The following is a 27,803-nucleotide window of genomic DNA, read 5'->3' as shown; positions in this document are numbered from 1 at the left end:
CGAAGTCTACCGAAGTCGATGGTTCGTCCTTGAGACGACGCACACTGTCGGCGCCACTTGTTTACATCCGTCAAATAGCCGAGAAGAACTCGCATCGTGCGGCGCGAAGTAAGCAGGTAGGGGGAGGGAGGGGTGGGGGTAAGCAGGATGGAAGGGAGAAATCTGGGGGAATCCGGCATTCGGTATTCGGTAGCAGTGCGTAGTAGGTTGTCATTCCGATCGGAGTTGTCCGTTGTTTCGCGATTTTGAAAGAGTGCATGCTATTGCAGTGATACGGTGCGGTATAATACGGTGCCCGTTGAATATCTATGTGTCTCGATATCACGATCGCAAGAGAGTGCAGTTTGTTCAGTTGCGGGTCTTGTCGCGATCGCGAAAACTGTGTCTAAAAACAGTGAACGTTACTCAAGAGACTATTGCGTCTCGCCTCGTATCGTCTCGTCTCGTCTCGTCTCGCCTCGTTTCGTTTCGTCTCGTCTGGTCACGTACGCCTCCTCGTCTCGCCTCCGTCTCCCTGTCCTGTCATTTATCATCCGGACGGCCGTCGAATCCGCGAAAAGTGCATGCTACCTTAGATTGACAGTGTCTCGCGATCGCGTAGAATGTTGGATCGCGACACGGCGATACATCTCGTCGCCGGAGGGTGAGTACTATTTTCGCCAGCGCGCGCGCGCGCGTACGGCCCGGCTTCTCTGCGTCGCGGCCTTGACTCGTTTTAGGGCTGGTTTGATCTCTCCTTTACGGCGCGATGCCGATCGACTGCTTTTACTATAGCAGCCTTTCCGAATCGCTTGATTCCACCTGACCCGAGGGCGATTAAGAATCAATTCTCCGGAGAGGTCGTCTTTAATCGGAGCGTACTCGATATGTGTGCGTGTGTGTACATACATGATAAGGATATTTTATCCGATTTTTTTCTTTAATCTATAAATTTCTCGATCGAACTGATAATTTTTTTTATTACAACTGAATTCAAAAGGAAGGATTGTGTGAGATTAAAGAGTTTTAGGTGGAGGGTAAAAATTTGACAGTTCAGATTTGAATTAATTATTACGAAAAAAGCATGAATCTATGTAGTTTTGAAGAGAAATTAAATTTTTACTGTCGTCGTCACAAACTTCTTGCTTCTCAATATACATATATTTTGTACGAAAAAAGAAAAAAAAAATATATATATATATATATATATATATATGCTATAAATAAATATATGATGTAAATCTTGCCAATATATAAATTAAAATTATTACAAGCTCTTTCTCTCATGAAAATACTTTGGAATTGACAAACAACCTATTTACATATAACTATTTATATATAACTATATGTCAAATATTAAAGAAATAATTTAGATATAAGTAAAAAGATATAAATAAAAGAAGCAAGAAAAATATTATTTTTTTATGATTTATTAGCATGACTCAGCATGATTTAACGTAACAACTAATTCAATTTTGAGTGGATGTCCTCTTCAATAGATGATTCGATGAGAATTGTAAAAAATATTTAATGTCAAATATTGAAAACTTGCAACAAAAATATTTTCTGCAATAAAGATATTTTCTCTAATAATAAATCGTATCCAAGTAAGGTTAACTGTGACGTTTATAAAAATCGAATTTAATTAATTCAGTCATTACAATATCGTAGATAAGTCGAATATAAATTAAATTTTTAATTCTTAGACAATTTGCACAAAGTTCGAATTAAAACTTGAAAATCCGGAGAAAGATTCGAGACAGAAGATAATTTCTCTTCTTCATTCCACAACGAGATCTAAGTGTAATGTAAACGTGCATAATAAGATAAACGTGAAAACGAGATAAATTGATGTTATCGCGAAGGCATGTAATTTACAACGCATTACTGCGATAAAATTTGTCTCTACATTTACAGCATTATAAAAACGACACTTTCAATTATATTTTTGTGCACATCGAAAATAAATCACGATAAAATAACATCCCTGTGCAAACGTTTTAAAATTCTTCCATCTTTATTGCAAAAATAATTAAAATTATCAGTTATATACGAAGATGACAAAAAAATATGCACATGAATATAGGTTCAAGTCGATATGTGTTCGATTCTTGTCAAATGATTAAACTAATAATCATACACATGGTCCGTAATTATAAAAGAATTATTTCTAGCTTGATAAAGAATCTCTCTTTTTGTCTTTTAACAAGTCGATGGTCTTTAATACAGCGTGTCGTATATGTGACATATAAAAGAACAGCTGTAATGCGCAAAATGAATGAAATCGGTAATTTTTCTAAAATGATATATTATTTTGACAAACAGTTTTTTAAGATTTTCATTTTCTTTTCAACGATTATAGTAACTGCTAATTTTTCGATATAATATTCTTATCAACAGCATAAATTCATCGTCTCTATTTTTCGTACAATAATCACGATGTTGCAATGTATGCGATAAAATAAAAAGTGATAAAATCAATTTTTGCAACATTGTTTAATCTTGATGACTGTAACAAAATCTCTTTTTATATAATAGGTATAGTTTTATCGAGTCGTCAATTAAAATACAATTAACAATTAATAATTTATATGATATGAAATCTTGAAAAAAAAAGTTTAGCTCTGACCGAGATAAATTTAAAACTATATTGTTAATAATATAACTCGTACATTTCAGATTAAGACGTAAAAAAAATTTGATTTTTTTATTCATTGGGTAAATCGTCAAAAAATCATCTCAAAAATACGGTAACACATTTAGAATAAACAATCTTTATTATTTTATTCTAGTTAATTTTTATTCTTCTCTATAATTAATTCAATAACTATAAGAAACAAATTTGCAAAATAATATAATAAATAATAAATAAAAAAATTAAAAACACCTCTACGCATAATAAAAAAATATACTAACAATAAGTAAATATTATAATTAATTAATATTAGATCTAAATTTTGATTTGCATATATATATATATATATATATATATATATATATATGTATCATATTATAGTTTATACTATATACAGATATATATATTTATTGTGTTTACGCTCACACACATATCTTGTAAATAGTTATATATGAAACGGCTTGGTACAACCGGTCTTGCTAATTTCGAAAGACAAGATTCTTATTTACAAGATCACATGTCAACTTATTCGGAAGGAAATTCGATGACGCAGTTAAGCAAAACGTGTGTCATATATTTACATTAGCTACCTGATTGCGCGCGCATACAGTTTATACACACACACACACACACACCACACACACATATACGTATATACATCACATTTCTACGCAATAAGTTCTCGTATTATGTAGAATATTAAAAAAAAATTGATGAGCTGAATTTTCGAGTAGAAAATTTTATTTTAAATTATCTGAAGAAATTTTTTGAAACATACATAATGATTAGGTATGATTGCATCATAATGCGTAATTTTGCACTGCAGCAAAGAATTATATGTAGAATAAAATATATATAAGATTATATAAAATAATTGTATAAAATGTACAGAATTTTTTCAGTATCTCAAAAATAATTAATAAGCAATGAAACTCTCTTGGAAACTGTTTTTTTAAGACATTCAAAAACTTATTTTTATTGCGAAAGATTGTATTTATATTTAAGGCAATCATATTGGATTAGTACACGTTTTTCAAAATCCCCCTCTTCTTCCTCTTAGATTTTAAACTCAAGTTTGTTACAACGGAAGAAAAATGATTATCATTAATTTTTAATTTACTTAAAACAGTAAAATTCAAATAGGAATTTTAGTTAGAATTAGACGTAAGATTAGTAAAGTAGAAATTTTTTGTCCTACATGTTCACAATTTGTTTGAAATGTAAAACTCTCAAACTTGATTTTTGCTTTTTCATAATAATTTATAATAAATATCTGCATATTATAATATTTTATAATATTGTATATCTGATATCTCCCCATTTTATTAAAAGATTGCACTATACATATTATTAGGGCACTCTATATATCGCCTATTATTACGAGATATCGATCCCGCAATATCGAATCTGGCATTTCCTCCCATCCAAAAGTAGATCATTTGAAAGGTCAAACAAGTAAATTTTATAAAGAGACTAACATTTTTTGTTTGATTGACGATGAAAAGGACTAATCGATTTGATTATTTCATTACATGTTGGAAATTTCGTTTCAAGACTTTATAAATCTTTATAAATAAATAAATAAATTGCAAAATTTCTAATGCCAATTGTTTAAAATATACATGTATTAAAATAATCAATTATTGTGAAATTGAAACAATATTCATTAACAAAATATTCTTTACTTGTTAAATAAGTTTAAATATTGTGAACATGTAGGACAAAAAATTTCTACTTTACTAATCTTACGGTTAATTCTAACTAAAATTCCTATTTGAATTTTACTGTTTTAAGTAAATTAAAAATTAATGATAATCATTTTTCTTCGTTGTAACAAACTTGAATGGGATGTAAACTCCTTATTTTATTATGTCCGAATTATAATATATATAGTATAATTCGTGTAGTATAATTAATTAACGTATAGTATAATTAATTAACAATAAATTTGACTGTATTTGTTTTTTTTTTATTTACGATTCGTTTTTTGGTACTAAGTTAAGGCAAGTCAGCTCCCTATTTTTAATATTATTAATAGAGAAATAAATTCGCTCAGAGTAATAAATTAGCAATAAAGCAGCATTTAATTATGCATTTTTTCGTGGTGAGAATGCCAGATTATACTATATATATATATATACATATATATATATATATATATATATATATATATATAATATTAGTATATATATAGTATAATATATAATAATTATATAAATATAATATATATAGAAAAAAAACTACAAGAATAATTTTAATCACTAAGCTTCTTGCACTATTATTTTAATTTATTTCAATTTGTACATGTGCAAATTTTCGACCAAATTTTACATCAAGCAGCGTTTCATCCCCATTAACTGGCATCCCATCACGAAAGGTTCAAATTTAACAAAACTTTATTACCGAAGTAATAACAACAACTAATTGCGTTCATGTACTTTACTCTTGTTAGGTAAGCTAGCAGCGTCACAAATTCGAGTCGATTTTCTAAGTCAATCTTTGAATAAATTCGATATTATATATTTTGAGAACAATTAATTAGGGAAACATTTTAAAACCGTAATAATAACAATTAATTAATTGCGTTTATGTATTTTACTCTTATAGACAAACTAGCATTATTTGTTCTGATCGATTTTTCTAGTTAAAATACAAGGAATGAATTTGAAAATGGTTTATTTTAAGAGCATTTATTGCAGAAAATAATTTCTTTTATCACAAACTAATATTGTTAACTATTTATTTTTTATGATTTTACTTTTATATGTTCATAATATGTTATACTGGTTTATCTTTAAGAATGTAATATTTTCAAAATCTGTTTATAGTATCTTTCAGTAATTAATTAACAATAAATTTGACTGTATTTGTTTTTTTTTTATTTATTTTTCGTTTTTTGGTACTAAGTTAAGGCAAGTCAGCCCCCCTATTTTTAATATTATTAATAGAGAAACAAATTCGCTCAGAGTAATAAATTAGCAATAAAGCAGCATTTAATTATGCATTTTTTCATGGTGAGAGTGCCAGATTAATAGAGATGCGTTTATTGTGCACTGGGTAAAAATTAAGTCCACTTGCTTTTCAGTGGAAAAATATACAAATTTACGATGTGTAACATGAGAATTGGACGCTAATTTACGGTCACGGTCCTCTGGCATTGATAAAAGGTACGGCATGTACCACGCACTAACAACTTAGGGGCAGATGAATTAGACTAGTTAGGCACCTTCAAAGATCAAACATGTTTTTTTTTCCATTAAATTAAGCTCGTACACAGCTTGTATATACATATAATCATACATAATCATTTTAGGAGACCTTAAATTTGCGGGAATACAAAGTGAAATTATCATATTTTCTCTTACATTAACGTGTGCTTTGAAAAATTATTATTTACCTAATAAAAAATTACTTACAATATTATTCCTTGCAACTTTTAAATTTTTGATGTTGAATATTTGGTTTTAAATTAAAATTTTATTAAAGTCACGAAAATAAATGTCGAATAAGGTTTTATTATTTTTATATTAAAACTTAATAACATTTTTAAATGTTTAATTGTTTACAATTTTTTCAATGTTATCTTAATTTTGTGAATTTAATATATCGGAAAATATATTACAAAAATTATAAAAATTTTAAAATTATAAAATATTAAAAAATATTTAAATATTTAAAAAATTAAATTTATTTAATTTTTTAATATTAAAATATTTAGAAAAAAAATTAAATTTTACTAAATACAAATCTACATAAATATAAACATGACACAGTGTTAACACGTCGCAACGAACGATGAATATTGGCACTAACACTGCTAATGAATATCGTGTATTTGTACTACGACATGAAATAATTATTATTGATCTAATTGGAAAGGTTCATGAGATTATGTCAATGAAATTTCCTGCGCAAGAATTTACATCTATATTGAATAAATATTGATATTCATTTTCTCTTGTTAGAATCGTTGTGCGAAATTTCTCGTGCTTTTATCGTTGTCTCAACAATATTATATAATTTTTATTTCTCGTTATAATTTCCAGTAAGATAAGATAATAAAAGATGGAAACACAAAGAATTATTTGTAACAAATTGTACTTAATATTTGTAACAAATTGTACTTATTATTTGTAACAAATTATACGTATTATTTGTAACAATTTATAATAAATTGTAATGAACACATTTTATTTCCACTATTTTTATTTTATTGAGGGTTATAATATATTATAAATTAGTAACATTTTGTGTTATAATCTTCACGATTGATCATGAAATTCGATTGCACGACAGTCGCAATTTGTAACTTGTTTTTTCATTTTTTTCTTGAAAAATGATAATGGCTTTTCTATATTAAAATATTATTTGTTTTATAAATTTTGACAAAGCTAGCAAATAAAATTATTAAGATGCATATATAATTTTATATATGCGCACACATTTATAAAGAAAATAAAAATTGTTTATTATTTACGTACATAAATATGTAAGATTAAAGAATGAAACAACTGATACAAGAAGGGAGGACTATCATAATACAAAAACAGAAATATATTTTTATATACATGAAAAATTAATTACTATAATCACAAATAGATAACATTGATAACAACAAGATAATCACATTCTCAAAATCGCAGTCTCACCTAAATCCTCTTTTCGCATAGAGTGGCTGGTACAGCAGGAGCGATAGTAACTTGTCCGCTCGAAGTAGTAAAAACCCGATTGCAGTCGTCATCTTCCGGTTTTCATCCGCCGCCAGTAAGCAAAGAATTCACATCCGGTCATCCCACATGTAAGGGCTCGCCGACGCCTGAACAACGCAGGAGGCTATGCACTGGATATCCCAGGTAAAAAAAAGTAAATGCTATACATATATTACATCATATAATTATGACGCGCATTTTTATTTTTTAAAATTTTTATTAGATATTTCGAAAAATATCTCGATATCGCATAATTATATCAATCAAATTAAGAAGTTTTGATCACGCGTGTATAAAAATTGAACACTGACGAACGGAAATGCGGTCTGAGAGAAAAATGTATGTATTCTGAAATTTAGCTTTCTCTCTTTCTCTCTCTCTCTCTCTCTCTCTCTCTCTCTCTCTCTCTCTCTTTCTTTCTCTCTTTCATGTTCAGATATTCCAGCCACTTCGTGGCCCTCTCGCATTTTGGCGTTTCGACCTCGCCTCCGAATTCTTCCCGACACGCGCCAGGCATCTATCAGTGCTTAAGGTATATTATCAAGAATGAGGGAGCACGAGGATTATTCAAAGGTCTCGGTCCTAATCTCATCGGTGTGGCACCGTCCAGAGCTATCTATTTCTGTGCGTACTCGAAGAGCAAAGTTGCGTTCAACGCGATCCTACCTCCCGACACACCGATCGTTCATGTTTTCTCCGCGTCCTGCGCTGGTAAGATTACGCTGTTATAATAATATTTAAGCTGAATAATCCGTCTATTATATATGAAAATCCTCGTATTTTATCTAACAATAAGATTGAGTTATGTGATATTGAGCATATCTACATATATACGAACAATCAACTTTAATAATCCATTTGATTTTAGATAGTATATAGATTCTTTCCCGCGTTCCTATCCTGATAAGATAATACTTTACTCTAATGCTTATCATGCTTCAATACATTAACGTAATTAGGATTTTCATTTGTTTACTATTTGCATCTTTCGACATCTTAGACTCGACTCGCATTTTCTATCGTTGAATAAATTTGAATTTAAATCAAATGGGGACATACAAAGCAAAAACTAACTTGGCAAATATACTATTTTTTGACTTTATAATTTTTTTCACGTATCTTTTTTTTACGTCTTCTTTATGTTATTATAAGCAGATTTTAATATTTTTTACACTGAATATAATATCTAACAATATTTGAAAATAAAAAAAAAAAAAATTTAAGTTTCTCCTATTATTCCTTGTTCGTATACGTGTGCTATTCCGTCAGTTTTATGTTATTCTTTATAAAAAAAAATTATTTTGTTGAGAAACGCCGATTATTTAAAAAAAAAAAATATTATTTTGACATTTGTGTCGGTATAATTTAACAAATATATATATACATATATATATATATATATATATATATATATATATATATATATACACATATAATAAAAAATTGGAAATAGATATATATAGATTAAATAATTATAATCTACTGTGCCTTATTTTTCATGTTTTATGCTTTAAAATATTAAAAAATTTTAAAACTAATAATGATAACCGATGCAAAATTATTTTACTTCTTGACTTTTTCATTGTTAAACATTCTTTTATTAAGCTCTTACAATAGCTTACTAGCTATAGTTATAAATTTAAAATATGATTTAAACCGATTGAAATCCTTTAATTTATTATTTACTTGAAAATTCTGCAGTCTTTATACGTTGACCTACATTTTTTGCCGATGCAAATATATAGACTCAATATATAAGCGAAAATTGATTTTAATTACTTTTATTTTACGCTTCTCTCTCCCTCTCTCTCTCTTGACAATTTTAATTATTCATATGTTTTGTGTCTTGATGGAAACTGTAATATTGAAATAACTTAGTTTTCTTTTGCTATATATTTTACATACTTTTTTTAAATAATCCTATAAAATAAATTGCATCATGTATCAATTATTAATAATGTCTCTCATAATATATAATACATAATATATAATATAATAATAAAGAGAAATATTATAATAATATATTAATCCATCGATATGCGCCAACCGTTTGTTTAGCATGACTTGTTATTACATCGAGATCGTTAAGACGATATTACATATTAATATTTTACGTGTTACTTACTTTAAATCAGCTCGGTTTTGCTTGCGAAATGTCACACGTTACTTACTCATAACAGCTTAAAATTATACTACGGCGCATATTATATTACTCTATATCCCTTTTAGCTATTTTTCATTGATCAATTACTATTTTTGTATCGTTCAGCGGGAGATAAACTATTTTTTCAAACAATCACGACCTACTGCAAGATAAGATGGATAATTGTAACAATATATGATCTCAGAAACAAATAGCTGCCTTATGAATAGCTTTTTCCATTAAATTATAATATATTTCATATTCTCTTTGTATCACACATGTAGATTTTTTGAGAAATTTAGCTTTTTATTGGAATGCTTTTATGGAATGAAAAATATATCATGCATGAATAATTTAAAAAGTTTTAATTTGCTTATCAACACTATTATTCTCTTAATTAAAAGAAATCCTATGGCAAAGTTTCTTGATTAAAATTTTTGTTAAATTTAATTTAAAGTTGAAAATAAAATTTTGCTATTTATATCCCAAAAACTTGATTCACAAATAAAAAATGAAGCTATTTGGAAAAAGTTTTTAAAGAAAATTTAATCTCTGAAATTTATCACACGCGATGAATATATTCTTAAAATATTTTTTGCTGAATCTAGAATATTTTCCGATAAAGGATTGAACTAGATTATTTTTTTACTCAATCTATCTCTCATCATATATTGTATGTACGCTCTATCTATAGCTATCTTATTACAGGGAATAAAACTTTTCTGATTTATCTTGCATGAAACGTAATGCGTTGACCTTGATGATAAAATAGAGGAAAAAAATAGAGCTACAAATATGTATATCCATACGAGAGTATCGCGTGTTGCGCTTTCGTGTTATGTTTCTCTTGAGCAAAAATCCAATCACTGAAGCAGCGATAGATACACGATTAATTAATGTTCAATGGAGGAAAAAGTATTTTGCGCGTCATTCACGTGTTTATCTTTAATGAATTTATCGAAGTACGGACGTTTTTCATTGCGATTCTCTGACGCACAGCTCGAACTCCTTTAATGTCGATAACCCTCGAAGACATAGATATCTGGACACAATTACTCTTTACTCTTGATTTATCAACCTTTGTCCATTCGTTGAATTTTCTAGTAGATAATATTCGACGGTCACTTGAATGCATTTCTTTTTGTTTATAATATAATAAAGCAATTGCAAAATTTTTTTTTGCTTTACAAATCATTAACAAGATGATGGATCGTCAACTTCTGTTGATAAAAATTTTTTTAAAAATTTTCTAAAGATAAGACACTGAATTTTTTAAATTTAATCGGTCTTATAATCAATCGGTCTATTTAATTGAATATAAAATTATTAAACTTATATAACATGTACATAGCATTTAAAAATGATGATATAAATTAAAATAAAGAGTTTGATAGCTAGAAAACTACATAAATGTTTTAAGAATCGAAACATTAATAACAAAGAAATTTTAAACTTTAATTATAAATTAATTATAATAAAAAATCTTTCATATCTTTTATATCTTTCATATAATGTACAATCAAATCAGCATCAGATTAACAACTGTTTAAGAGATAATTTTAGAGAAAGAGGAAATATTAATGTCTACATATAATGTAATGAAGTATCATCAGATACAGATAAGTAAAGCAAAAATGTTCTATATATATTTTTGTTATCTGTATACAAGCTTTTATAACATTCTCGGAGGCGGAGAAATAATAGAACGTTCTTAAGACTAAAAAATCTAATTAATTATTATCTGATTAAATATGTATGTCTAGTCTAGTATCAAAATATAAGAATTATTGTTAGGATTCCGCTTGCATAATGCCGAATTATGCAGACAACGTTGCTTGAATAAAAAAAGCAAAACTTGGTCACGATGAATCAACTTAACAACGCCACTTGACAATCCCACGTGCCTCTTTTACATACCTTATCGTACTTCATTTACTTCGTTTTACTTCGAGATTCTTGCTCGAAATAGCCGCGTTCCACAGAAACGACGAAGGGTAGTGAGTGTTGCATAACGCGGCAGTACACTTTACAATGCGCACTTTGTTTTACACTTTTGTTCCTTGTTTTATGATTATAATATTCATTGATACCATCGCGTTTTCTTTTATTGCATGCACGAAACGCATTTTCTTCTATTGCATGCACGAAACGCATTTTCTTTTATTGCATGCATAAATGCGTTTGTTTAGGGACACTCGGTATATTATGGCCAATAAGGCGAACTATATATGTATAAGGAGTTATTTATGCGGGATATTGAACTTTGACCACAGGAATGACGATTCGCTTTAGAAAGATCTGTTCGCAGGGGAGCCATGCGGTCGGCGCGTGTGTCTCTTCTCGCGATACGATTATTTATCATTTGACCTGCTCTTTACGTATGTACAGGCTGTGCAAAATCATTATTTTTAATTGCAGATTCGTTGAGACTTAATCTTATAATTAGTAAAAATTTGATTTTACGCTGTTTTCGCGCAATTCCTTAATTCTCGATATCAACAATTTTTTATAGAAAGGTAATTTTCTAAAAAAAAAGATTATATAAAGGTTATTATGTGAAATAAGCAAATCAAAGTTTGTCATTTAACAATTTTGAAAACACATTTGAGAGAGATACATAACTCAAAATAATTGAAAATAACAATTTGATTTTTGTTCTAGAATGAAAGTAATATGACAGTTTTTATGAGTTATCAAATTTTGTGTCAAACATGCTTCAAGTCAAAAGTTTGTTAAATTAAGTGATAAAAGTTATCATTTCTTTTTTAATCGGTGAATTACGAGAATTTTGTTTTTACATTTTTGTAATACAGTCCTTCAATATTTCAATAATTTCAAGAGACATAAAATCCATTGTGGATCAAAATTAACTTGTTAATAGCAATTGATATATTTCTATATCCTTTATCATTGCATGAATCGCTCATATTAATTTCACAAATTAAAAAAAAAAAAAAGATTCCACTTTTTTTTTTATAATTTACAAATTGTGATGGAGCAATAAAACAGCAATAACAGCTGCAATGTTCTAAATTTTTTTTATTTCTGTTCGCATTTTTTAAAGCGTTGGTCAATGATCAACTATAACAATTGTTTACATATCCTAGATTCTAATCTTTAGCACAATTACTTCATTGACGGTTGAATGTCATTTGTATCATTCACGTCTCGCATCTGCGCGAAGCTATACATATGATTTGTCTTGGTTGTGAATTGTATAATGCTATGTATATCCACGTATATACGTGATATTTACAAAGATAAATACATATAAATCGAGTATATGCCTTGTACATAAAGCATTACATAAAGCAATGCGAATATATGCCTTCTGATTAATATTAATGGATTTAGAACTCATAATTTCTATCAGTTTGTCTTTGGTAGCTCGTAACGGCTCCACTACAATCATTTTTTTTTAAGTCTTAAATTAGCCTGAAAAGAGATAAAAAACAGATAGACGACGCCTTTTACAAATAATGATAGAGAGTTATAAAAAAAAGACATTAATATATATAATTAAATATTATTAAAATATATAATTTTTTAGAAAAACTATATAGTTATAAAAAAAGTTTTTGGTAGAACAATTTATTTTTAAAAGATATTCGTTACGTGTGCGCCACATACTATATTATTATTAATTAAAAAGTTGCAGATATATTACAATTTAATCTGTAATTTTTATCCACATTTAATATTGAATATTATTTTAATAATATTAAAAATTTTTATTTCTTTGTAATATATGCAATATATGATCAAATTCATTATTATAAAAAGATACTATGTATTATTAAATCAATAGTGGAATTTTATCATTTCTTTAAATTTATATTTCTGTTTTATATGTCAATATTTGAGAATTTTTCGCTTATATTATTTTTTTAAATAATTTAATTTAATTAATTTCTTTCTTAAATAAAACTTGACAAACGCATTTAAAGAATATGCAGTGAAAATCTGTCACATTTTTTATTCTTTTCTGCGATATTTCTTTCAATTTAAAACACGTTGAAAATGATAAAATAGAATGACGCATTTGTGTTGAACTTTTTTAACGGAAAGCGTATTTATCGGCGCCAAGATGTTATTCAATCTGTTTTTATCATCATTCACCGATTCCTCGTTCAGCGTTCTACAATCAGCGATTATAATTCGAATTCCTATACATGATACTATTATGATACATCATTTAACCGGAAATCAGTATAAATAAACGATAAAGACTGCCTTAAACGATTACGTTGGCTCGCATATAATTTATTCAAAGCAGATTGTACATAATAATAAGTTGTTTATTTTCACATCAAAAAGATGTATATATATTTTTTATTTAGAATTAATTTGTAAAGTAAAATCTTACACATTAAATATTAAAATTTATGCTATTAAGGAGGGTATATATTATTTTGACAGATAAAAAATTAGAAATTTGATTTTTCAAAGAAATTAATTAAAATAAAATAATTATTTTTATTTAAGACTGTCTCTTTTTAATTATATGTATGTACTTTTGAGAATTTTTTAAACATGAGTTATATATATATATATATATATATATATATATATATATATATTATAATTAAGATAATAGTAACCGCAATAACGAGCATATCCTGCGCAGATTCTAAAACTATCTTAATTATACATGAATCAAATTAAAAAAATTTATTAAAACTATTAAAGACATTTCTCTGAATAAAATACAATCTATTTAATTCTAATTATTAATTTCTTCTAAAAGATTTCTCACATAATTTATTTTTAGTCTCTTTGTAAAAATATATTGCTAATATCTCCTCTTTAATATGTCAAATAATTATCTATAAGAAACATATGTATAAAAACTATATATCTACAAAGGAAAGAATTTGATGTAAAAGAATGACATAATTTATAAGGTTCATATTATAGATACAACTTCGATACAACTATATTTAAGAAGAGAATGGATCTTAAATATCAATTTATTTAATTTCTACAGTCAACGTTGAATTGTTTTTGGATGTAGGAAGTCGCGCCCAGATGTATTCGACGATCTCCCTTCTTTCTCTATCCTTCCTTTTTTCTTCTCCGTCTTTTCCTTTCCTCCTTTCCTCCCCCTCTCTCCTCCATCTGTCGCGCCACGCCGTTTCGCCGGCGAGAGAGTGCCTCTCCGACATACAGTGTACTGCTATTTTTAGCCATCCTCACCACGTAATTCAATGCCCGGCCTTCCACACACTTTGCGGTCGTACAAACGTAAAACGTAAAGCGACAATAACTCTATCGTCGAAGAATTGTACTCCGCGACGGTGCAACCGGAATTGCATCATGAATCATGATTAAGGATGTATGTATCATATATGAAAATATTAAAATTTCACAAAAGCATTAAAATTTCATAGATTATTCTACTATTTTTTTGAATATTTGTGCAACAACTGAGCACAATTCTCTTAACGGTTTGGAAATTATTTAAATTTAAAGTTACTATTGATTCTTGTGGAAAATCGCCTATTGTAGCACTTATTGACAAATTTGACAAGGAAAAAATATCACCAATGAGATAAAAATTTTCACATATATTAAGGAAATTCTAATAAATATTTGTGCAAAACTTGATTTAGAGCCACTTATTCGTTTAAAAGTTATTTACTAAAAATTGTAGAAAAATATTATCTGTCTCTTTCTCTCTTTCTACAAATTACTCGTTTTTCATTGCTTTTTGCAGTTGATTTCATAAGGTATTCACGATCAAATGTTTTTGCCATAAATTAGGAATTATTAATTAGAAAATATTAATTAGCTATTTTCTTTTATGAAGACGTCAAAATCCATATTATTTTGTGATACTTTAATTTTTTTCATAACCCGGATATATTTTTTTTTATTTTTCAAACACTATAAACGTAACAAATGTTTTTTTTAATTTTGACAGTTTTTTGCTACTATTGTACATCCAAAACATTCATATCAATACTGTATGGTATATCAATAATGCAGTCTAGGTCTCTCATGCATGTTTTTTTGATGCGCTGTTTTTGTATCGAATGATTTGATTACGCTTGTAAATAACGTCGCTTGAAGCCCGATACGTAACATTCGACACGCCGACATCGCATGTTCCTGTACAGCCTCGTTCTAAAATTCTGCGTTTTTTTTTTTTAAGATAGTGGACAAATCAGTACAAACTTAATATCATAAATTTTCTAAACTCTAAGAACCTATTAACTCTGTTTATCAGACATTGAATCATGTTGTAATATATTAATCCTCTTGAATATTTACAAATTAGCACTTAAATATATTATATCTAAATAAAATATATAGAATATATTATTTCTAAATAAAATCTACTATTTGCGAGAGAGGATAATTCATATATATGTATATCCAAATACAATTTTTTTTTTTTTTTTAAACATTACATAGTTTCGCATTTATAACAATTGTTTATGCTACATATATTTAGATTTGATGCACTTGAAGTCTCATACTGATAATGATGATGACTAATCATAATTGGATATTGATATTAAGAATTATTTACTATATTGGAAAAAAAATTTATATATATATATAAGAAATTATAAAATATTTCTCTACAATTTCTTTTGAGTGCATTTTTACTGCGCAGTACATCTTTTATAGTGTGCACACACACACACACACACACACACACAAACATTTGCAAATATTATAGATTACATATACTTATTTATGCATTTGAGTGAGATATGTATGTAGCATGAAATTGCAATATTTATATTTGTGAAATAGTCACATTTATTTTTAAATGCACCAGCAAATAAGCGATAAAATTTTTCGGATTGAGGAAGAAACTTTGCTTCAAACTTTTCTCAAGCGACATTGTTAAACAATTTCTCCGTCTAATGTGAAATTGATATCTCTGAATATTTATGCGAGTTTACGTAATCAGGATGATACTATCAATCTTCTTTTGCGTTCTTTCAATTTGTATTCTTCGATTTAGCTTGATTTTTTTCAACACACTGAATCTTAAATTCCGTTTAATATAAATTTAGATGGCGTAGACGAAGTAAATAAAACACGTAAACAAGTCATCAAGCGTAGATTAACGTACGTTATACAACATATAATATTCTCGATTGCGTAACTCACATGAGTCTTGTACATTCCACAACGTCTCTTCAATGATACACGCTATAACACAAGAGATGCCCTGCGAGATCTTTCACAAAATCGAGTTAATGAAAGCAACAAATCTTTTATACAATATGACATTCAAATGTAAGCAACAATAGTCATTATGCATATGAAAGAAATTGAAATCGTAACCTAAGTAAAGAGATACCGTCATTTTTTATGATGTATAATAATGATTAGTTAAATATTCCATGTATAAGAATATGTAATACACATACATATATATGCATACAAGAATTTTCAATGTTATTTAAATTTTATTTAAATGCCGATCTTTATTATAGTTATATTATCTTTTTGGTTGTATACTATATTATCAAAAGATTTATTTATTTATTTATTTTTCATGAGAGTATTATTGAAGAGAAAACTTTTTATGATAATTTAAAAATACTTTATTGAACTCTCTTTTAAAGTACTTTCTCTCGCACGATTACCAATTTAAGAGAGAGAGAGAGAGAGAGAGAGAGAGAGAAATAATACAGGAAGTAATATATTGCATGAATTTTTTAGTGTTAGATAGCAGAGTTTAAATTTCTTTCGCGTGAAAATTATTAAAAATAAAATCAGCTTAGAAAAAAAAGCGTGATAATAATATACACATACAAATTATGTATACATATACAGGGTGTCCGGCGTCAATCGCATCACTCGTCGTATGCAGATAAAGCAGATAAAACTGAGGAGAAAAGTCCTGTATCATTTTTTTTTACAACGCTTAATAAGAGAGTTATTATTGAATAAAGTCTGGCCAATCATCGCTGATCTTTAGCCAGACGCACGTCAGTGAGACGCTGTAACAGCTGAGCGTTTACGCACACATGCTAGGCGCGCGGCTCATTGACGTGCGTCCAGCTAAAGGTCGGCGCTGAATTGCCAGATTTCACTTAATAATAACTCTTTTATTAAGTGGTATCGAAAAAAATGGTACAGGACTTTTCTTCTCAGTTTTGTCTGCTCTACCTGCACACGACGGGTGATGCGATTGACGCCGGACACCCTGTATATAAATCTTTTTTTACACAATATAATGTTATTGATACAAAGTTTAATTAGTTTAAAAGAGATAGCTTCAACTATACAATTTTTCTTTTTTCAAACATTTAGGAAAATTCATATTTTGCCACTTTTTTTCGGTTCAGATATTCTCAAAGAATTACTTTCCCATAAACATAATACTAATCGATTTTCTCAATATACATAGGAGACGTCAAGAATTAATATTTTACTTTTTATAAAAGTAAATTAATAAGATTTAATTTTTTGACGAAATATCTGTTGAATAATAAATTGTTACTCTAAATTGATTATTATTGGAAAAATAAGGCATATCGATCCATTCACACTAAATACGCGAAGCAAATAAACGTGCGGATCCAATAAACGGTCATTCACTTTACAGGTTTCACCGCATGTACATTGACAAATCCGATTTGGTTTGTAAAAACCAGACTACAGCTGGACCATCGATCACAAAAAGTCACAGCAATAGAATGCATGCGGAGGATATATCAAAAATCGGTAAGATAATAGATCTTATTTCTCATTTTGCGATTAGGAATTTGAAAAATTCGATAAAACATATACTTTATATCGATCCTTCTGAACATATTGCATAAATCTTATATTTACGCATTCCTTAATCTTGAAATATGCGAATGTTGATTTCTCTTTAGGATCTAAATATCTTGATGCTCGCAAAATAAGTTTTAGAAAGCGTATGAAAGAAGGGAAATTTCTTTTTTAAAATTTATAATAATGTTTAAGAAATAAAAACAATAAATTATATATAAAAATATATACCATGAAAATATAATATAATATTTAAATAAAACTAGAGAAGGGGAGGAGAATACTCTAATTAAAAAGGAATGAAATGCTACCCTTAAATGAGACACCTCTAGAAAGCATATTTAGTCTCAGAATGTACCGTAGTCTTATATAAGATAAAATCTCTGAATATATCGCTGCAAAGTAACACAATTTAAAAAATATTTAAAATTTAAAAACTAAAATTAACATTATAATATATGTGACCTTTTTTAAAAAAATTAATATTAAAAATTAAATTTAATAGGAAGGTTAAATCTATTATCGTTGAGTTTTTGATTTACTTTTTTTTTTAGATATCCTACATATTGTTTGAATTTTTCTGAAACTGACGATTTTGTCTTCCTTTCCTTCCCTTCCCCCATCATTCTTCTTTCATAAAAGCAGGCACAACTTTCAACATCATTTATCGATCGGTTTTGCGAGGTCATCATCGGAATTACGTCGCATCGCTCGACGAAAAAATTGTATGCGGTAACAAATGAAAACAAATGTAAAACGATATAGAAGAGTGCACGAAATTAACGACGCTGTTGCAAGGGCATCATTAGATATTTGACGAATGCCAGTTACGGCCAAGATTATTTTCTCGGTCGCGAGATATAGATACAGAAATATATAACGTTTATGTTTGTTGGAGCGAAGTAGCTTTGTCGGATATAGAACTGATGTAAGCATTCTTCAATGTATCTTCAGATGTAGATATTGAAAATTTCTTAGGATCTAGAAAATTCGTTAACTCAAAGTTTACGAGATACATTTTTAAATAAACATGATATTGTAATCTTCTCAGAAATTTCCTAGATTATCCAGTTTGTTGTTTTATGTAAGCTTTGACATTTTTTATCTCATCTTATTTAATATAAACGAACAAGCATTAAATATTTAATTACTAGAAAATAAATATCTCTAAGAAGGTTGTTGTATAAAATAAAGATTATATTTAACTAATCTCTCTAGAGAGAGGGAGAGATTAAAAGCTACATGAAAATAATTTCTTTAATATATATGATAAAGTAAATATATTTATTATTCCTCGTAAAAAATGATGAAATAACGTATCCAAATAAAATTTTGTATCCACACGAAATATTCCAACATATGAATAAATTGTTTGCTTGCCATATCTATGGACATGTGTTGTTAAATCGAGATTGTTTACTTGGAAAGAGTGACTGCACAGTATATACACGTGTGGAAGTTGCACTCAGCATCTCGGAATTGAGCCAGATTTAAAACTAGCACCATGATCTACGAATAGTATACATCTATGTAAAAATATTTTTAAAAATATGTTAAGAGTAACGCTCGCGTAGTCACTAGATCTCTACATTTCTTACTCTATTTCATCATTTTAATACATTATTGCATATTGTCGAATTTACGTGCAAAATTAAAGTATCAATCCAAGCGCGTACGCAAAAGTGCAAAAAATGCACTAACATAAATATAAGAAATTAAAAATTAACATTTAAAATATATATATATATATATATATATATATATATATATATATATAAATTATTTTAAACCAGTGTGATGCATAATAAATAATTTGCATATTCACGATTTTTTATTATAAATTTGAAAATTTACAAGGTAATAATTAGTTTATTTTATATATATTAGTTTATTGGTTATATATATAGAGCAATATCTTTATATCATGTTATTGAAATATTGTTTTATCTACTCATAATGTTCAATATCAACATCGATCTTATTAGCGAAATATGGGTAGCATCTCAAATATTTTTAACTTTCTTATCACAGATATGAATGCTCGATTCAATGCTATCCTTAATTGAGCATGCAGATGTCACATGTTTCTCCTTTTGAAGAGATCTTTAGGTCCAAGTTTTAATATATTTTTGATAAGATATGTTATGTCATTTTTTTATCATGTCGCTGTTATTGTTCAAAGATATGTAGGAAAATCTTACAATGATTTTTCAATAATTAATTTAATTAATTTCTTTTTAATTACATAGTAATGCGTAGTTATCTTTGTATGATTGTTTTATGTATATAATACATATATAATTCTTATGAATTATTGATATGAATTAATTATTAAGTGAATTATATGCTATGTATACATACAAACTATTTAAAAAATTTCAACTTTAACAACTTTAACTTTAACTTATTAGTTTAATTATTTAGTATTTAAACTAATTTCTTTTTTATTTGTTTCAGTGTCATAGGACAGTATTAGAACAAGTAGTATGATTTCAAAATTATTAATTTGCTGTTATTACACAAATTTGGGAATCTAAATATTTATTTAACGATTCATATAACAAACGTTGCATATTAATTCAATTTCGAAATAAATTAAAATATAAGAGCTTTGGATTTATACAAATACTTTGATTATATGTCTGTGTATGTTTTTTAGGGTATTTTAGGATTCTATAAAGGCATCGTGGCGTCCTACGTAGGCATAAGTGAGACTGTGATACACTTTGTGATATACGAAGCGGTAAAAGCATGGCTAGCCACGCACAGGTCACGAGCTTCACAGGCAGACGACAGGAAGACGTTCCGCGACTTCATCGAATTTATGGCAGCGGGATCGTTTTCGAAAACGATAGCGTCAACCGTTGCCTATCCTCACGGTAAAAGTATTATTTGTAACTATGACATACAAATCCACATGGATCCATATAAATTGTATTAATTAAATTTGTTTTTTAACTTTTTGATATATTTACTAGTCTTAGTTACTTATCCAATATGTTAATATCACTATTCAAACAGTTTACAAGCGAATCAATATTTAACAATTTTTTATAATTTATATAAATGAAGTTTGAATTTCTATCTATTGGTTACTTAAAATTATAAGTGACATAAATATTGAAAAAAAATCCCTGTTTTATCTAGACTATTACAATGTCTTTTAGAATTGTTATCATAAGTGATATCTTATTTTTTATTACGATGGTACTTATTTTTTATTACGTTGATACAGATAAATCACAAAATATAATTTCATGTTTTGATTTTATTGAAGAGTAATATATATTACTCTTTCTTTATCATTGTCTTGCAGAAAAGTCTGAGTTGGTCTAAAGATAATACAAGCTCTATCTGCATACACAACGCGTGCCAAGCACTCGATATGCAATGTAATAAACAAAATAATATGCTTTGCATACTATTTACGAATGTTCATATTTTGATATTTTGTTTGCATAAAATAATATTCATTCACGTTTATCATGCTGCATTCACGTTTTGAAATCATTTTGCAAATTAACATTATCATGTACAAATTACTTACATTCCTACAAAACATTGGTGAATTAAACGAGAAGGAATTTTTATTCAGAGAAGATTGTATCATCATATTTGCGAGCTATTTCTCACAACAGGAAACCAATTTTATCATTATACGTTTTGAATACATTGTTATTGCCTTATTTATATTTATTTAGATAACAATGAAACCATTGTTGTCACAAAAAACTTTTATATAAGAATCTCCTTCCATTATACTTATATACGACTGTTATTTAAATTTTATTATTTAAATTTTAATCTGGAAAATATATATTGAGAGAATATTTTATATGAAAATTATTCTGATGTAATGATAAAATGTTAATTTGAGTCAGTGAATAACACAATTAATTATTAAACAATAATTTTAACTAATTTTTCACAATTTAAAGACTTATAGATAACTTATAGATAATTTTCCAAATTAAATTTTCGATAATAATTTTACAGATTAAATATAAGATGCATACTAAAGATGGATATAATAATAATCTCTTAACATAATTTTCTCTTACCTTTTACACATAATAATCTCTTACTTTTTACACATAATAATCTCTTACTTTTTTCAGAAGTCGCAAGAACCCGATTACGAGAAGAAGGTACCAAATATCGCACTTTCTGGCAAACTCTGAGCACCGTGTGGACGGAGGAGGGCACAAAAGGTCTCTATCGCGGCCTCGGTACACAGTTGATTCGACAGATTCCGAACACCGCTATCATAATGGCAACGTACGAGGCGGTGGTATATGTGCTGACACAACACTTCCGGCCCGTTACAGTGGCGACATCCAGCACTGATGCGGCATCGGAATTTTACAGCGAAGCTAAGGCAAAAAGACAGTTGGCCTAGGATTTGCTTACGGCCCCCGAGTAAAGGGCCACCTACCAATCGTTTCCTTTTCTACAGCAGGCGAATATTGCGTACTTTCGGGATACCTAATATCTAATCATCTAAACATCTAGACGCAACAAAAGAGAGCGGCTCGACGTTGGAAACATGCTCGATGTCATAATCGTTGCTCCTGGGGTACTCAAAAAGGTACCAGCGCATTGATTGTACTGTGCTCTAACAGTATAGCAAAAAGTAGTCCTTCCTCCTTTCAGGTAGCATGTACGTAGCCGGAGATGGACCCGGTGTATCTTGCAGGAAAAGAAAGAGAGAGGTGAAATTAGGAAAAGCGGATGTTATTTAATAATGTCACATAGACATTAGGAAGCTGAGACTTCGCTTCTCGCGAAATCGTGGATGCATATGAATGCGGAAAAAGGGCTTATATTGCGACATCGTGGATGAATGCTGAAAAGGGGCTTGTATTATGTTATCAGATTTATTCAAAATAAGATTATCTTTTGCTCTAAAAAGCCGAATTCCAGGATCTGAATTTAGAATGTGTGATGCTATTAGAGTCATTGTAAATTTCAGGTCTCTTTGACGAGTTTTGCTTTTGGTGCTATTCTCTATTTCACGATTTGCAGTTTTTTTTCTTTTTTTTTCCTTTTTTTTTTTCTTTTTTTTTGTCTTGTATGCTGTCATATTTTTTGTTTATAAGAACAAAATGAAGGTGAAAAAGAAAATGCAAAAGTACAGATTTGCTGTGTAGAATTTGTTATTATATAATGCTTGATGAAAGCAGCATATATAATAATTCTGATTTTGTGAATTATGCTAGACGTTTTTAAGTCGCTTCAAATGTGATTATTATGTTTTTGTTAGAAATAAATTATCTTATCTGATTCTTGTCGTGCAAATAATATAGATCCACTCCATAAAAGTTTCGACACATTTCCATTCTAAACCTTTAATAAAACTCCTATTGAGCGTTTGTAACATTGTGATAAGTATTTCGATATTGAATTCTATAATTAGATTTTATTAATTATTTTTTGTTTGATGTTTTACTAAACTTTTATGCGATGTTATATCAGATAATGATTCTTTAACAGTAATATTGAAAACTACACCAATTATTTTATTTTTATATTATTGCATCTCTTTAAGAAATATTACCAAAAATGATAATTTATTATTTAATATAAAATAATTTTCTCTTGGAACATATGTGTCTTATATATTTAATACTTATTAAGATCATTAATAAATAAATAAATAATAAATAAATTATTAAATATAAAAATTAAATTAAATTGTATTCATAATGAATCTTTGAAATGCTACGAATGGTTACAATGTTCTATGTTTCTTCAGTTTCATATTTGCTACAACAACATTTGTTATATGAAATTGTGCCAGATAGCTTTTAAAAATTCTTGGAATTAGCTGTATTATAATTTATAAAAATTTTAAGTGTTTCTGAATCTTGTTTTACTGCAAAAATTTGAAAAAATTGGTAAAGTTATTCTCAATAATACTTTTAACAGTTTCGCGAATACTCATGACAGAAATATGTAATTGCATAGAAAGATTATTTTGAAGAAAAATATATATATTCAAACATACAGAAAGAGAAAGAGAGAGAAAGAAGAGTATAAATAATAATGTTTTAAATTCTTTTGAAATAAGTCCGTAAATTTTTTTGAACAGCTTTGTAAATTATTAAACAAGTGTTTATACGACCAAACTGGCAATTTATTGTTTGATTATTATATCACGACGTTTCGACCATATGGTTTTGGTCCTTATCAAGTGAAAGTTATAATTAAAAAGTAGAAAGAGAAAAATCGAAATGTCAAACTGACATTGTGTCAACCACTATGTTTGGAATACTGAGATCAACTAAACCTACAACTAAAATCAGTTTAGTTGATCTCAGTATTCCAAACATAGTGGTTGACACAATGTCAGTTTGACATTTCGATTTTTCTCTTTCTACTTTTTAATTATAACTTTCACTTGATAAGGACCAAAACCATATGGTCGAAACGTCGTGATATAATAATCAAACAATAAATTGCCAGTTTGGTCGTATAAACACTTGTTTATTAATTTATTTACTGGCGACATTTTTAAAATTAAACATAATATTTGTAAATTATGTCTAAGATATAATTTTATTATTGTGACAATTCTATTCAGTATATATTCTTTATATGACAATTTTACTACATTTCCTCATATACTTCAATAATCCGATTTTATCAGATTTTTATCTCACAATTTTCCTCACTGATATCTCGCTAGTATGCGATAAGGCGCAATATTATTCCTTAATGAAGCAACGTATATTTGGTCAAATTTACTCTTAGACAAAAACAAGAATGTTAATGTTAGAATATCAGAAAACTAGAGCGTGTGTTAGGCTGTTCTGATAGTTTCCATTTTATTTATGTAGAAAGATATCGCGCCGTTGTGTACATATCGAACCATAGGTCGTAGATGTACATTTACGAGCGTTTAAATTAATTAGTTATATATAACATCATATATTGTACAATCTTTAGCAAAAGAGTTACAAAATCATTATACAAAAACGTAGATATACTTACCGTACATCTTTCATAGATCTGTTATCAGATACAGTTTTTACATTTTTCATTATTCATTTTTTGAATTATCCTGAAACGTACATATAGTTAATTTTAAAGTAAAATACTAAAAAATCGAATTTGTTGACTTTAAGGAAATTATTGGATAAGAGATGTGGAAAGAAAACGTTAATTTTTCTATTTTAATTGAAACGAATGCTGTAAGAATCGTTAAAAAACTCATCAAAAGAATCGTTTAATTTTTTCAATTTATTCAATTTTTATTTTTACGTAATTTCCCATATTTGTTCTCGTTAAAGCATAATAAAAGATCATAATTTTAATCTTTAAAATACTTAAACAATTTATGATAATACACTTAAGATTATGATAATATTTCCAAATACGTACATTTCATTATATTTTTATCAATTATTAATATATGATATTATTTCTACACAATATGGCTAATTTTCTGATATTGAAATAAAAGTTAACATTTTATATCAACGTTTTAGAGTTAAACTCAATATATTTCCTGCGCACACAATTGTATGACGTTCAAAAACTTTTATTAATTAATTATAATATATCATTTTTTGAAGTCATACTTATACTTGTACTCGATCAATGATATTTGGTTTATATCAATTTCAATCACGAGAACCGAAAATTATGTTGTGGATTAATAATTAAAATATATGTGTATATTTCATCAATTATTTAGGATGATCTCTTGCTATACGTAAAAAAAAGCTGTGATTTTATTTTATTCATTATCAGTGGAGCTTGGCGTTTAGCGATTAAATAATGTGACAAATTATGCAATGTTTATATAAAATTTTATAAGTCGCATAATTATAGATAATTCAGAAATAAAAAAGGACTCTTGACTTTTGTTTGTTTAAAATAAGTTTTAATAAAAATATATAAAAAATTATATTGTTAAAATTAGTATCTTGAAAATTAAAAAAAAAATATGTAATAAATGAGTTGTCTCATTTAATTCAAAGATTAGTTCTAATTTGCTTAATATATAAGAAAAATATGCTTTTAGAACATCACTGATATATAATTGTTAATATCATGTTGAGCCTTCATTATGATACTGTTGTCAATTGTAAACATATGTGCAAGGAATTCAGATACTAAGTGACAAGCTGTTGTTAATTGTGCATAGTCATTAAATAAGAATATCATCCATCTCTAAAAAAAATTATAAAGAAACAGAAGAATCAGATGCCAAGTTGTAAAGTATGTACAGATATTAGATAGAGAGTGATTATTGGAATTAAAGGATGAATTTTTGTAACGAAATTGGAGACGAGAGATGACAAAAATGCAAAGAGAATGAGAAAGCGAGAGAAAGTTTCGTGTATTCACGAGAAGCGAGCGTTTCGTTAAAGACTGATGTTGTACAATTACTTAGCATAGGATGAAAAAATTCTTATGTATATAAATATATATACAGGGTCTTGTGTATGGGGTAACATCTCGTTGAAAAGAATTAAAAGTAATTTAAATATCTGAAAATTATATGTAAAAAATATGAAGATCTTACGTCTTTATTTTTCTAATTAAAATTTTGCATTATTTTCTATTCATATTCTGATAGATAACTGAGATGAATTTAATGATCGAATACAAAGGATTATTCAAATTTATTATTCAAGTTAAATAAAGAGAGAAAGAATCATTAATTTCCCATCTTGCAAAATCGATTTTCTTAGAAAGCTTCGCATGAAAACATTACATTTTACAATTTCAATTTATTTATCATTTAAAATCATTACCCCTTCTCGATTGTAACAACAATTGCAGAATACTCTGTATAGAAATATTATCTTATGATACTTTGTAAGACACAGCTGTAATGTACGGATAAATAAAATTTATGTGTATATATAAATATCTCAATAAAGGTAAAACATAATGTTACATGTTGTTGGTTCACCATGATCAATCATTCCATATATGGAATAAATTTTTTTTAAAGTAAAAATATATGATAAAAGCGTAAAACGAATAATGAATACAAAGCTTATCTGATACATCAATAATGTTATATATTTGTTTTCACATTTTTATTGTTTTAATATTTATTATGATAGATTTATTTTAATGATCATAAATTAAAGCTTGATTTGTTACATTGTCATTATATATTCTTTGTAGATGTAAAAATCTATAAATATAAATTATTTTTTTTAGATATTTACAGATTTAATTTTAGGAGATTGAGAGGATAAGGATATCGAAATAGATAAAAAAGATAAGAATTCTTTTTTTTGTTTTCGATATTTATATTTAAAATAAGAATTGGGATACATAAAGAATATATATATATATATATATACATATATATAGGGTGTCCCATAATTCGCGGATCATCCATCATGTGCGTAAAGGATGTCAAAGTGAATAGGAAAGTCCTTTACCATTTTACGATTTTTCTAATAATTATTGAGATATTCATTAAAAAAGATCGGCCAATCCGTGCCTTATATACGTGCGATGAGAAGAAATATCCTACTGTAATGTGATACTAGATGCGCGACGAAGTGGTGGGAGGGGCTCTATGAAGGCTACGTACGAGCATGTAGAACACTCCTCTCACCAT

At 27.7% G+C, this 27,803-nt stretch overlaps 1 protein-coding gene across 4 annotated transcripts; it reads left to right on the top strand.

Annotated features, from left to right (window-relative positions):
* Window positions 1-176: 176 nt before the first annotated feature.
* On the top strand, window positions 177-27,121 carry LOC126856818 (mitochondrial carrier protein Rim2). Of its 4 annotated transcripts, XM_050605715.1 has the most exons (8): window positions 177-643; window positions 7,285-7,467; window positions 7,760-8,034; window positions 18,042-18,160; window positions 20,871-21,090; window positions 22,330-22,799; window positions 22,865-24,322; window positions 24,762-27,121. In XM_050605715.1, exons 1-6 carry the CDS (start codon window positions 603-605, stop codon window positions 22,608-22,610), a joined length of 1,119 nt encoding a protein of 372 aa, XP_050461672.1. In that variant the 5' UTR covers window positions 177-602; the 3' UTR covers window positions 22,611-22,799; window positions 22,865-24,322; window positions 24,762-27,121. The 4 variants fall into 4 exon arrangements, with proteins under 4 accessions (XP_050461672.1, XP_050461681.1, XP_050461663.1 ...); XM_050605724.1 differs by having other exon boundaries at window positions 7,769-8,034; window positions 22,330-24,322; XM_050605706.1 differs by having other exon boundaries at window positions 22,330-24,322.
* Window positions 27,122-27,803: the final 682 nt, after the last annotated feature.

The sequence above is a fragment of the Cataglyphis hispanica genome, chromosome 2, assembly GCF_021464435.1.
Source record: "Cataglyphis hispanica isolate Lineage 1 chromosome 2, ULB_Chis1_1.0, whole genome shotgun sequence".
Lineage (NCBI taxonomy): Eukaryota > Metazoa > Arthropoda > Insecta > Hymenoptera > Formicidae > Cataglyphis > Cataglyphis hispanica.
Note: the sequence above shows the minus strand (reverse complement) of the source record. Positions and strands in the feature narration are given on the sequence as shown.

What these genes read in the sequence shown, in the direction of transcription:
- LOC126856818 (XM_050605715.1), top strand. Translation starts at nt 603, where the DNA reads ATGTTGGATCGCGACACGGCGATACATCTCGTCGCCGGAGG. An exon ending in TTTCTCCGCGTCCTGCGCTG is followed by an intron (nt 8,035 to 18,041) that starts GTAAGATTACGC and finishes TTCACTTTACAG; the next exon opens with GTTTCACCGCATGTACATTG. An exon ending in AACCGTTGCCTATCCTCACG is followed by an intron (nt 21,091 to 22,329) that starts GTAAAAGTATTA and finishes TACTTTTTTCAG; the next exon opens with AAGTCGCAAGAACCCGATTA.